At 37.9% G+C, this 13,640-nt stretch overlaps 4 protein-coding genes across 4 annotated transcripts; 3 read left to right on the top strand and 1 right to left on the bottom strand.

Moving 5' to 3' along the window:
• Window positions 1–2,344: 2,344 nt before the first annotated feature.
• Window positions 2,345–3,550, bottom strand: FCR3 (Fcr3p; the record flags this gene model as incomplete). The annotated part of the gene is made up of 1 exon (XM_043191023.1): window positions 2,345–3,550. The coding sequence occupies one exon, from the start codon at window positions 3,548–3,550 to the stop codon at window positions 2,345–2,347; it is 1,206 nt and encodes a 401-aa protein (XP_043051700.1).
• Window positions 3,551–5,811: 2,261 nt separating this feature from the next.
• HIP1 (Hip1p) lies at window positions 5,812–7,575 on the top strand (the record flags this gene model as incomplete). The annotated part of the gene is made up of 1 exon (XM_043191022.1): window positions 5,812–7,575. One exon carries the CDS (start codon window positions 5,812–5,814, stop codon window positions 7,573–7,575), a length of 1,764 nt encoding a protein of 587 aa, XP_043051699.1.
• A 1,040-nt stretch (window positions 7,576–8,615) lies between these two features.
• OBPA (oxysterol-binding protein related protein) lies at window positions 8,616–9,935 on the top strand (the record flags this gene model as incomplete). The annotated part of the gene is made up of 1 exon (XM_043191021.1): window positions 8,616–9,935. One exon carries the CDS (start codon window positions 8,616–8,618, stop codon window positions 9,933–9,935), a length of 1,320 nt encoding a protein of 439 aa, XP_043051698.1.
• Window positions 9,936–10,201: 266 nt separating this feature from the next.
• Window positions 10,202–13,117, top strand: PIKA (1-phosphatidylinositol 4-kinase; the record flags this gene model as incomplete). The annotated part of the gene is made up of 1 exon (XM_043191020.1): window positions 10,202–13,117. The coding sequence occupies one exon, from the start codon at window positions 10,202–10,204 to the stop codon at window positions 13,115–13,117; it is 2,916 nt and encodes a 971-aa protein (XP_043051697.1).
• Between the last annotated feature and the right edge of the window lie 523 nt (window positions 13,118–13,640).

Raw genomic sequence — 13,640 nt, 5'->3', positions numbered from 1 at the left:
ATCTTTTTTGATGAGTTTTACACACAATATTAAGAATTATACAACGTAATTATCGGGTTCTAATAACACCAGCAGCAATCAACATATTGATCTTCTTGGCCACATCAGGGTTTCTCATATGGTCAGCTAAAGCAGCTGGGTTATCACGAGCTTGAGCCAAGATTCCTTGCATGACAGGGTCTTGTAAAATCTTAACAACTTCAGGATCTCTTGAAACTCTTTCCATTGTTTGTTCAGGGGTTTCACCTTCAATTGCTTGGAATCTTTGAGACATGGCTTTGTTATAGAGTTGATCAATTTCATTGGAATTCTTATTACCCAATTCGGCATCCTTTGCTTTTGCATCGTTCAATGTTTCAATAACAGAAGAATATTCCTTCATACCAAGTTGACAGTTAGCCTTACGAATGTACGCTCTAATGAAAGTTGGATCCAACGAAATTGCCTTGTTACAATCTTCAATAGCATCTGGGTATGACATCAACTTCGATAACGCAGCAGCTCTGTTAGAATACCCTCTTGCATCTTCTGGTGCTCTCTTAACCATCTCGGTGTAAGCTTTAACAGCATTGGGCCAGTCACCTTTAGTGAAATACTCCTTACCTTCTTCTCTGGCTTTTTCGGCCAATTCAGGGTCAATGTATGATAATGCCTCTTGTTTCTTGATCTCCTTTTGGGTAGCTCTTAATTTGTTCAAAACATCTGGTGTTCTGTGTTCTGTTAAAGACTTGTCGAAACTCTTTGCAGCAGCATTCAAGTCTCCCTTCTTCAAGTAGGTGTTACCTAATCTAGCGAATGCCTTAGCAATAAGAGTATAATCAGCTCTAAGTTCTCTACCTGTTTCAATAGCTTCTTCACAAGTGGCAATGGCTGTGTCATAATCTCCCTTTTCGTATTCAGCTGCAGCACGATTATTGAGATATGTTATGTCTTTGTGTGCTTCCCAAGCACAGTTATACTTAGCAATGGCCTCGTCAAACTTACGAGCCTTGTAAAGGGTGTTTCCTTCAGCCTTTAATGTATCTGCAGCTGCCTTTTCATCAACATTAGATGAATCGGTGGTGGTAGCATCTTCCATTTCAACGTCTTGTGATTCTTTTGTTTCCTTATTTTGAGGAATTTCTTCCTTCTTTGACAGAGCAGGGGCTTCTTTCTTTGGTTCTTCAGAAGTCGTAGCAGCGGGAGTAGCTGGAGTTGGGTTTGCATCAGGATTCTCTGGCATGTTAATACCAAGCAAGACAGCCATGATTTGAGTCATTCTTGGGTCAGATAAAACTTCAGCAAAATTAGCTTGTGGGTTAGACTTAAGACGGGTCAACTTATCCAAAATTGAAGGGTCTTCCATAAAAGAAGCAGTCTTTGGATTAGCTTTTAATTTAGCTACCAATTGTGGATCATTGAACAATGATCCCAATCCCATATCAGGACCAAAACCTTCATTAGATACAATTTGAGATTTCACAGCTTCTATACCTTCTTTGGCCATTGCATTAGCTGGATCCAAATCTAAAGCTTTTTCATAAGCAGCCAAAGCATCTTCAAAGTTTCCCAAACCAAATTGAGCAGCAGCAACTCTATTGTGACCCTTTGCCCAAGTAGAATTGATGCTAACACATTCCTTAGCATCGTCTAACGCCTTTTGAAATTGCTTCAATGATGCATAACATGCTGAACGATTAGAATAAAGAACATGGTTTGGTTCAGGGGAAGCTTCAATAGCTTTGCTGAATTCCTCAATAGCCTTTCCAAAATCCTTGGCTACAAAGTATTGGTTTCCCAACTTTTTATATTCTTCTGCTGACATTTTAGTTTATTAAGCAATTGAGCATAAAATTTTCTATAATTGCTGCTAGCAAATGATTCAAATTAAAACACTAAAGCTTACGTATAGATCAAATAGATTTATCCACTCAATCTCACCTTACCAAATTACTTTTATATTTGATTAAGTCGCGGACTGAAAATTTTCAGGTTTTCTAGAAGTTTCGACGTGCGACATTGGAATACATGGAAACGAGTAGAGTACAACATATAATCATGAGTTCACTCATATACAGCCAAGAAATACATGGTATTGAATGAAGTTAAAGAAATTTCTTAAATTTGTTCTTGTAACTTTTCCTTATCTTACACAGCTCTACCATTGGAAAACAGCACCAAATTTGTTTACACAGCCAAAATGTAGTGTAAGTAAGAAAAAGCAAAACTTGGTAAAAAACTAACTAGTAAATCTAAGAATCGAAGGATGTTACATAGATTCTAACAACAAAGGGGCACAGAACACGAAAAGGTTCCAAAGAAATGAAAAAAAAGCAATCAGATATCTTTTCAAAGCACAAATTGCTTAAAATGCTGTAGATTCCAGAATCGTATTTTCAACAACTTGGTCAACTAACTCCAATGGATAAGCAGGTCCATAGCCATAACATTTTTCATTACCACGTAATTGACCAATAATTTCTCCAACGTCAACATCTTGATAATCCACATCAAGTTGTTGAGCTTTCAACTGTATATAATCCCATACAGCAGTCATGGCAAGTAACTTGGCTCCAGGGTCATCAGGATTATCATATACTGTCATTTTGCTGAATTCAGGATTTATTACATGCTTTGAACCACTCATAATTGTTTCGATAAAGTCTTGTTGACTCTCAGGAAAAGTAAACTTAGTGTTGGAAACAGTTCCCTGCGATCTAAGTACTTCATTCTCACTTTGAATGGATAAGTTTTGTTGACGTACCATGTCCAATTGATCCAACAACTTTTGCTTTTCTTCCTCGCTTTGCATTAAACGAGCTTCCAAATCCTTAAGTTTGGTTTCCTTCCGTTCTCGGAAGGCACGTTGGGCAGCTCTGTTCTGAGCTTTCTTCTTTCTTTGCAATTGCTCCTCAGTTAAATCCCAATCATCCGTCAGAAGCAACTCAGCATCTGGGTCTTCTACGGTTGGCTTTCTTGTCTTAGCTCTCGTAGCAGAATTGGCGGCCTGTAACTTTTGACCTTGAGTAAGACCCAGTGAATCTTTTTGCTGTTGGGAATAGAAATTATTTTCAGCAGTTGAAGTAGAAGAAATAGGGGATGCTACTGTTCTGTAACTTCTATTCAAAGGAGATGAACCATCCGAATGGGGTCTATCAGAACGAGGCACAGCACTATTCTCTTGTCCATACGTCGAATCTTGAGCAGCAGAAAAATGTTCAGGTTTCAAAGAATACTCGTGAGCTACCCTGTCTACTGAGGCATAGACCATAGAGCCATCATGAGTAGCTCCTGGTATCATTGAAGGTGGTGTCATTCCAAGAGGCTGAGCGTGGTTGACCACCTCTCCCAATTGTCGTTGCTGATTAAACAACATCATGTTATCGTAGTTTAATTCCATTGATTGTGACTTGTATATGTCGTACTCGTTGGACGTTCCCTCCATCTTTGGTACAGCCTGTTCTTGTATTCCTCCGGTTATGGATAGCTTGGTATGACCAACGTCAATGGGCATCTTGACATCTGGCCAAGCGTTATCAATTTCACCTGGATCTTCGCCAAAGCTCGTCATGTTGCTTAATCAGTTAACAGATGAAAAATGTATTCGTACCAAAATTGATTTGAAAGGGTGAATTTGTCGTATATCGTTTGAAGGTAGAATAAAAGTATCAAGCTACTACAAATATGTGTTCAAACTATTAGAACCAAGAACGTCTTCACCAAGATAATACTCTCTTCTTCGATATAAAGTATAGCTTAATAAAAGGTGTTATACTAGTTTGACTATTTTCAGAAATAACAGCGGGAAAGAAGGTTTTTAACTACTATTTTGTTCTAGATGTGGGTTGCAGTTTGAAGGGGCACTAGAAAAATTTAAGCCTGCTGATAGATATATTTTTCATCAAACAACTATTATTCATTTAGTAAGTGTAGGAACAGAAACAAAATATATATCACCCTGTTCTATACATGAATATAGTGTACTGATGGTAAAGATAGTTTTTAGGGCTATTCGAAAGCTACTTTCCCACCAGTAACGATCTGGAAGTTGTTGAAACGAGCAAGCGAATTATCATTAAACAGAAGGGAGAAATCATCCAAGAACTATTGGCAAGTGCTTCAATTTTTGGAGATCCTTGTTTGTATCAAGTTGAAAAGTCCCCGGCTAGCCGCGCATTGTATGTGCTCGTGATTATGTGTCTTTTTCTGGAATTACCACTCCGATACTGCCGTGTGTTCACAATTGAATCCTATTGGGTAGCATGTAGTATACTTTGATGTATTTTGCGCCTTTAGACCCTCGTAATTAGGGTGATACGACGGGATGTTCGGTCTACGGCTTTGCAAACAATAGGGAATTAAAACATAATGGATGTTCACAATCTTAAGTATTATTTTACGATAAGGTTGTTCACACAACCTACAACTTGACTGCCCCACTTCTGTGCTTCGTATATTCCGGATTAAAGGCTAGTGAGAGCACATCCGAGTGCTAACTCCCTAGGTTTATCGTTGAACAGTTGATTACATTGTATAATTGTATAGTGGCTAATTAGCTAAACTAACAGGCCATCAACCCGTGCCAACGTTCTTAATTTTTGACACTAACAACACTGGTTTTAGGATTACATCCAAACAATCCAAAGATTTTTGCGGAGCCGTGCGTTCATGCAATTTGCAAAAAATTTACTTCGACCGATAAAACCTTAGTGCAGTCGATTCTTTCTATTTTTGTGTATGCCTTACCCAGAACAGCAATTTAAATGGGGTACTCATTTACGAAGGGGGGTTTGAACTAAAACCACAACCATTGATAATTTGTTTATTGTCTACGTGATGGAGTTATATTTAATAACAATCGTTGGTCTAGAGTAAGTATTCATCATGTGGCCACTTATATATAAGACAACTTGCGTTAGCACAATTAATGCTCTACAAAGTGGAATAGGAGAAATGAGAGACATTGTTCCCCTCCCTTGAATCAAACCTCCAAATAATCCTGTATTCCGCAAAAGGTTCCATCTTATTGTAAAATTTACCCGTGTGTCCTTGATGGGTGGAGGCTAAAAATCCATTCAACTAAACAAACCAAAAGAGGAAGGTGCGCGGCTCAAAATCCTTGATTCCCGCCCCTAACCGTCGACAACCGGGGTCTTCGCCAGCCGAAATCGAGATATAGGCCGATAAGGCCGTTTCCTGCAACTCCCACTTCCATATTGTACCTGAGTTTAAGATTTATTCATGTGCATCGTAAATCTGGGGTGCATAACCAAATGGATTTTACTTTGATCACAAGCAGCTGTTCTTTCCATGAAATGAAGTCTTATTAGTATCATTTATTACTTTAAGGTTCCCTGCAATTCGATGTATTTGGTAAGCAAAAGCCAATTGCCTCATATGGAAGCCCATTTCCAGAGTGCGAACGGCGTTGGAAAAACCTATACACTCAAAGTTTGAATTGCCTTACAACGTTTCAACCTCTAATGCGAACTGTAGGAACGAACAGCAATACCGAATTATATTTTGTAGGGTTCAACAAAGGCCACTAAGTAAACTACCTTTGATTGATAGCTAGGTAATGTGTTATATACACAACACAGGGCCTTAATGTGATTTGAAAATGATTCACCGAGATGACAAGTATTGAGTGTGGTGGAACCACGTCTGGTTGCAAATCCGTTAACCCTCATAACGCCGTGAGGAACTTTTGGAGTTGCAAAGGTACCGCAAAAATTTTTCTATAAAACTTAAACTTTGGCATGATCTTCACTTTACGGAGTAAATTCAATCTGTACTCTTTGACCAGCTTGCCAGTGGGACGTCTTCATAACAATGAGTGACACCACGATTTCAAAGAAGAACTCGGTGTACTCACAGGACATCGAGCACCTTAACTTCTCTAAAACCGAATCAAACCAGACACCATACCCCAATAAACATGAACTTTCCGAAGGATCCAAATGGTCTCGTTTTAGAGACTCTTTCAAGCCAGCGCAGGTATCGTATGAACTTGATAGCGAAGGCAATCAAGTTATACAAACACAAGGTGCCTTGAAAAGAGATTTACAATCAAGACATTTACAAATGATTGCTATTGGTGGATCCATTGGTACTGGGCTCCTTATTGGGCTGGGTGGATCATTAGCTACAGGAGGTCCAGCTTCCTTATTAATTGCTTGGGGTCTTGTGGGTACTATGGTTTTTTGCACAGTCCACAATCTAGGTGAACTTTGTATTGAGTATCCTGTCAATGGTGCTTTTTCTGCTTATGCTACGAGATTTGTGGACCCATCTTGGGGTTTTGCTGTTGGCTGGAATTATGCCTTAATGTGGTTGATTGTCCTTCCTTTGGAGTTAGTTGCTGCCGCCTTATGTATCAAATATTGGAACTCAGATATAAATCCAGTGGCTTGGGTCGGAATATTCTACATTGCAATCGTTATTATTAATGTGTTTGGAGTAAGAGGTTATGGTGAAGCCGAAGTCATTTTAGTATCTGTCAAGGTGATGGCCATTGTCGGTTTCATTATTCTTGGTGTTGTCCTTGTATGTGGTGGTGGACCAACAGGTGAATTCATTGGAAACAGATACTGGAAAAATCCTGGTGCTTTCAATCATGGTTTTAAAGGGGTTTGCTCAGTTTTTGTTACCGCCTCTTACTCTTTAGCCGGTACTGAGATGGTAGGTTTGGCAGCTGCCGAAACTAGAAATCCAAAAACCACATTGCCAAAAGCCGTGAAGCAAGTGTTTTGGAGGATCATCTTTTTCTATATTCTTTCCCTTACATTTATTGGATTACTAGTACCATATGACTCACCGGAACTTTTGGGAAACTCTGGATCTTCAGCTTCCCCATTTGTTATAGCCATCAAAAGTGGAGGTATCAAAGTATTGCCATCGATTTTTAATGCTTGTATTTTGATTTCCATTACCTCTGTAGGAAATGGTGCTGTTTACGGTTGTTCTAGAACATTACAAAGTCTTGCAGAACAAAGTCTTGCTCCAAAATACTTAGGATACATTGATTCTAAAGGTAGACCATTGGGGGCTTTGCTTACATCATTAGGATTCGGCTTGTTATGTTTCCTTTCGGCTTTGAGCAATGTAAGTGAAGTCTTCAATTGGATGTTGAGTGTTTCTGGTCTTGCTACTATTTTCTCCTGGTTCAGTATAAACTTAGCTCATTGGAGATTTAGAGGTGCTTGGAAACAAAGAGGCAGGACTCTTGACCAGTTACATTTCACAAGTTTAACAGGTATTGGAGGTTCCATATACTCAATGGCTTTTTTGACATTGGTTTTAGGAGTTCAATTTTGGATAGCTTTAATTCCTGTTGGGAGTTCGAAGCCTAATGCAAAAAATTTCTTCCAGAACTATTTAGGAGTGTTGGTGATTATTGTTTTCTACATTGGTCATAAGACAGTGACAAAGAATTGGAAAATGATTATTTCATTGGAAGATATAGACATCGACACTGGTAGAAGATTCAACAATGCAGAACTAATGAAGTTGGAGAAAGAAAGCGAGGAGGAGGTTGTGGTTGGCGAGGGCAGACTACGTAAGTTCCAGAATATCTGGAGACTCATCTCCAAGTAACTCATGCAATTCTGGAGAGATCTTTTCTTTCTCTCTTGCCTTTCTCCTTCTATTTGAAACCCTGCCACATTAATGTTAGTAATGCAATATTAAATGAAGTAAAAAGCTAAAAGTATACGTACCAATTCCGGACCTGTTGACCAGATAACCCTGTAATATCTATCAAATATACAAGAGATTCATCATTCAAGTAGGGGCTACGCTTATTTGTATTGTACCATGACCTGAGAATACTCAACTGAAAATCCGAAAACTTTCGGTGCCCTATATCGGAAAAGCTAGTTTGTACACCAGCAAAATCCGCATCGGAATCATTTACTAACTCTCTCATATCATAAGTATTCGTAATAGGGTGACCAGGTAAATTGTTGACATTGTTGCTAGTAAGACTTCTGGATGAAGCTTGAAGTACCTTTTCTAAAGATTGACGTTCCTCGTAAACACTCAATAATATTGCGCTAAGCTTATTGATTTTCCCTAGAGCCTCCCTATCCAGTGTGGATAACATTTCGGAGGCTTCAACACGATCGACTGATTGAATTATGTGAAATATGTCTGAACGTACTGAATTCTCATCGAAATCCTTGATGGCACATAAAGTTGATATATGAATTTTAAGTAACGAAATTATGGAATTAAGATCACTCATAATTCGTTGCTCCTAGCAAGAATTATTGAATTTGATTTAAAATCCCAAAGAACTAGAAACATGTCTATATAAGTAATGGAAAGGCACATTCTTGTAACAAGTTGGAAGTACTGATGTGGCAAGGATTATGGCTTTGTGGCACATACCCCTTAAAATACCAATCGCTAAAGAGAAAATTCCAACTTCGGAAACAATCTTGGGAACGCCACATTATTCACATCTTCAAGGCCTATCAATAGTTTTCTTTTTGAGGATATCGGGGTGGAAGCAAGTATCAATTCATACAGGTCCGTAGAGTAATTATTAGAAATTGCAGTTTGGGAATTAAATAAGCTCCAATAATTAATAACTCTTAAGGTAGGAACAATTTCATCCATTCTCTAAAACAATAATGGGACTTGTTTCAAAGCTAGACAAATTAAAGATTAAAAGCAGTGACTCCGATAAGGAACCTTCAATGAAGTTTTCTCAGCTGAAACCCGAAATGGTTACCGGAAATGAAAAGAATGAGAATACGGATGATATCGATGAAGTAGACAACGAAGGAAGTTCAATTATCAGGGCTATCATAGCGCAACTTAAGCCCGGATGTGACCTAACCAGGATTACACTTCCTACTTTTATTCTCGAGAAGAAATCGATGTTGGAAAGAATCACCAACTTCTTCCAAATTCCGGATATCATGCTCCAAGCCAATAACACGGAAGATCCATTAGAAAGATTTCTCTTGATCACCAAGTGGTATTTGGCAAGTTGGCACATTGCCCCCAAAGCTGTTAAAAAGCCGTTGAACCCCGTACTAGGGGAGATCTTTGCATGTTATTGGGATGATATGCCTGATGGAAGCTCAGCTTATTATCTTGCGGAACAAACTTCACACCATCCTCCCAAGTCATCTTACTTCTACTTGTCACCAGAAAATAAGATTAGAGTTGACGGGATTCTTATTCCAAAATCTAAGTTTTTGGGAAACTCCTCTGCAGCTATGATGGAAGGTTGGGCTCATGTGACACTTGGTAGATGGAGTAACGAAACCTACATAATGAACCAACCAAATGTATACGCAAGAGGAATTCTTTTCGGCAAACTTCGCTATGAGTTAGGTGATCATATGATTATCAAATGTCCGGATTCTGGCTACGAGGCTGACATTGAATTTAAGACGAAGGGCTACATTTCAGGTACTTATGACGCAATTGAAGGTAAAATTAGGAAAATTGGTAGTCCTGATACATTATTTACCATTACTGGGAAATGGAATGACGTGATGGAGATTAAAAACCATAAGACGGGTAAAATTACCACTTTCTATGATACTAACAATTCTCTGACACACAAGCCTAAGGTGAGACCGGAAGACGAACAAGCTCATAATGAATCACGCAAATTATGGGGCCCTACAATTAAGGCCTTAGCTAGGAGAAATCATACAGAAGCAACAGATGAAAAGTTCAAAGTTGAAGATGAACAACGTTCGCTTGCTAAGAAACGTATTGAAGATGGTGTTGAATTCCATCCCAAGTTTTTCCAGCCAATCACTCTTTCAGACACCACAAATGAGGAATTAGAATACATTATTTATAAGAAGTTTGATTTAGACAATGATCCAGAAACTCTTAAGAATCGTTTATTCGAAGTCATGGCTTTTCTTCCTGGACAAACACATGATGAAAAATTTGCTATACCGGCATACAAAAAAGTCAATCATTAATTTGCAGTAATACCTAATCCCACTAGTCTAAATAATCGACTTTTGACAATTATATATATATACAAATATAAATATATATTACTTAATTTATGCTTTCAACCTGCTAATTCATTGTCTAATGCCAAAATAATATTCGTTTGTAAGTAATCAAAAATACTGCATATATGTCAACTAGTAAAATTTAGAACAACACCCTGTTCACCGTTAACTATAAGACAAATGTCATAGAGTGACTATAGAATTCTTCTTCACCTGAAGGTGGTACAATGACTCATACCGACTACAAGAAAGTATATGATGAGATTCAATCAACAGAATTTGATACCTTTCAGTGTATTATTTACTTGAAGAGGTATTGCCATGTACTAGGAATTCATCATGCCTTAGTTAAAAAGTTGAGTACATTCACATATGATGAGTTAGAATTTTATATTCCCCAGTTCATTCAGCTAATTGTCAACTATGAGACCGATTCAATGGCATTAGAAGACTTTCTAATGGATTATAGTTCAAGGTACCCTCATTTTAGTTTGGTTGTGTTCTGGAATCTACAAGCTTACATTTTTGAGCTTAGGAATGAACCTGAATCATATCCCTTTCAAATTGTTAGAAGGTTTGTTAATAAATTACAGGATCTACTCTTCAATCCTGATGCTCCAATAAGAAAAGCCATTGAATTTCGTGAAAACCTCCAACCAGCTTTGGTTTTATGCGGAGCAATTGCAGCCGCATTCGCTTTGCCAGGTTTAACTGATCACGCTCTACCTTTAATTCGAAGTCAGGCCAAACAACAGAAATCATTTGTATTCAAGCTTGCAAACTTTCAGAAGACTTTGACTAAAAATTTAACATTGAAGAACCAAAGTATTTCTCATGAAACCACATCTTTATCTGATGACGAGAGTTCCTCTAGAAACCAAAAAAATGATAATATCAATACATTGTTACAGAGATCGGCATCCGTTTCAAGAATTGGCAATAGAAAGGAAAGCTTCCATGACGGCAGAAGATCGACTCTGAGCGTGTTTTCCGACGATTCAGAATTCTATACTACTGATGACGAATTAGAGCCTAGGAACGAACAAGAATTAACCAAGATGATGTCTGAAATGAGTTTAAGCAAAAGTCACACAGCTAAAGCGTTCAATGATTTGGAAGAAAATTTGCGTATAAATACCCTAATAAAGTCCAAAAAGAGCATAAGAGCCAAAACGGTAACAGGTTTTGTCAAAACAATTTCTACCATCAACCAAAGTACTCAATCACTTCCGGATTTAACCAAGGACACACAATCTTCAAAGATTTTGCCTTCGACAGAGTCAGAGAGCTCCCTTGTCTACCACACGCTGTCTACAGAATACGACTACCGTAAATCAGCGGATGGCGCCCTAAATGCCTTAAATGCTCCAACTTACCATAACTTGCTCAAAACTTTGCAAGTGAATTATGCAAAGAAGGAAACAAGTTTTATTTTAGCTTTACAGAACATCTCATTAAGATTGTCACAAGTTCCAAAAGAGGCCCGTCTATCTGCATTACGTGCTGAACTTTTATTGGTTAACGAGACTTTGCTTCCTTCTGAAATTGATATTCCACAACTTCTTCCGAAGACAAGCAGTAAAAACAAATATCACAAGATCTTGCGTTTGAGTGTTAATGATGCATGTGTATTAAACTCTGCTGAAAGAGTACCATTCTTATTACTAATTGAATATTTAAGCGATGAGCTTGATTTTAATCCATTTAGTGATTACAATCAAAAAATTATATTGAATAAACAAAATGGGGTTAGAGATGCAAAACAATTGATTGAAGGGTCCAACAACATTCAAACAGATTCTTATAAACGTTCTCCTTTGACAAATACCGCTTCCATGGCAGCTAACGATTCCATATACCAAGAATCAGAAACTGACTTAGGGGATTTACCAATGGTTTCTGGTCTGTCCCAAAACTTAAACAAGTTGGCAATTTTTGAGGGAAACATATCAACACCAAATTCACCAAGATCTGAATTCAGTGAGAAGGGAACAAATTCAAATGAAACACTGACAAAAGTATTGGCCGACCAGATGAGAATTGCTTCTGTAATGCTACAACAGTTAGAAAGTTCAGGGCAAGCTAATTCTGAACAGTCCATTGCAATCAAGAACCGTATTGTTCAATCGATGATTTCTTTACAGGACCAATTTGAGTTCATTAATTACGAGAAGTTAAATGAATTAAGAGGCGAGTCTGATGATGCTGGCGATAGAAAAATGGAGAATGACTTTATGGTAAGTGAAGATTGGAAGATGAAGAAAGCACGAATCCGGCAATCTAGTATATATGGCCATTTGAAAAACTGGGATTTATGCTCAGTAATTGCCAAGAATGGTGATGATTTACCTCAAGAAGCATTCGCTTGCCAATTAATTACTTTGATGTCTAGTATCTGGAAGAAGCACAATGTTGAATTCTGGACCAAAAGAATGAAGATCTTAATCACTAGTTCGAATACTGGTCTCGTGGAAACAATTAATAACTCCATGTCCATTCACTCAATCAAAAAGTCATTGACCGAGATGTCAATCAAGCGAGGAGAAAACCTACGTGGTCGTATTTTTACTCTCAAAGATTACTTTGAGGGCATATTTGGTCCACCTGAAGGAACTCGTTATAGGAAGGCACAAGATAATTTTACAACGAGTTTAGCTTCGTATTCGATAATTTGTTATATTCTACAAATTAAAGATAGGCATAACGGGAATATTATGGTGGACAATGAAGGCCACATTATACACATTGACTTTGGGTTCTTATTGTCCAACTCACCTGGTAGTGTGGGGTTCGAAGCTGCACCTTTCAAGTTAACTGCTGAATATGTGGAATTGATGGGTGGAGTCAACAGCCCTGTATATGCCAAATTCTTGAGAGTGTGTAAGGATTGTTTTAGAACTTTAAGAAAAGAGGGAGCACAAATTGTCAATATAGTAGAGCTTATGCAGAAGGATTCAAGCTTACCTTGTTTTAACAATGGAGATAATACGAGTGTTCTTTTGCAACAAAGACTACAATTAGATCTTGCTGATGAAAATATAGATGAATTTGTTGAAACTGCATTAGTTGGGAAAAGTATCGGCAGTATGTACACAAGATTGTACGATCAGTTTCAAATGATAACACAGGGTATATATAGCTGATTTTAAGCCTCCTATTGTGAGAATCGCACACACGATTTAACACATTTTATTCTTTTCAGTTATATTATTCCCACACAATTAAAAAAACTTTATTGGAACAAATAGGATGCAACAGATTAACTATTATTATGCATCCATATATATATATAAAGTACATCTTGTCCAAACTCCTTGTGAGCAGTGCGGTAAAGGGCAATTTTTTGGATGGTGGCGAAGAATACTAGAAACTATTATTTTGGCAAAAACTCGGTGGCATTAAGTACTAAACACGGTGCGTACAGTGATCCAGGTCTTTTGCGATGTACCTTGCGGTTGCAAAGTTTACCTCAACTTCCCAAAGTGAGTGATAGTTTGAAGGAGCTACTTGTGAAGTACCCAAAGAAAACCTCGGGTACAATTGTTGGTGGTTCCAAGAAAAAATTCCACAAAGTCAATGGATTTATTGCTTATCGAAGCTTTTACACCAAAAACCTCTCTAACGGAAACGCTCAAAGGGAACTTTCCAAAGAACTAGCAAAAGAGT

Source organism: Scheffersomyces spartinae (assembly GCF_019049425.1).
Source record: "Scheffersomyces spartinae strain ARV_011 chromosome Unknown scaffold_1, whole genome shotgun sequence".
Classification (NCBI taxonomy): Eukaryota; Fungi; Ascomycota; class Pichiomycetes; order Serinales; family Debaryomycetaceae; genus Lizanozyma; species Lizanozyma spartinae.
The sequence above is the reverse complement of the archived record's forward strand: the minus strand, read 5'-3'. Positions and strand labels throughout refer to the sequence as shown.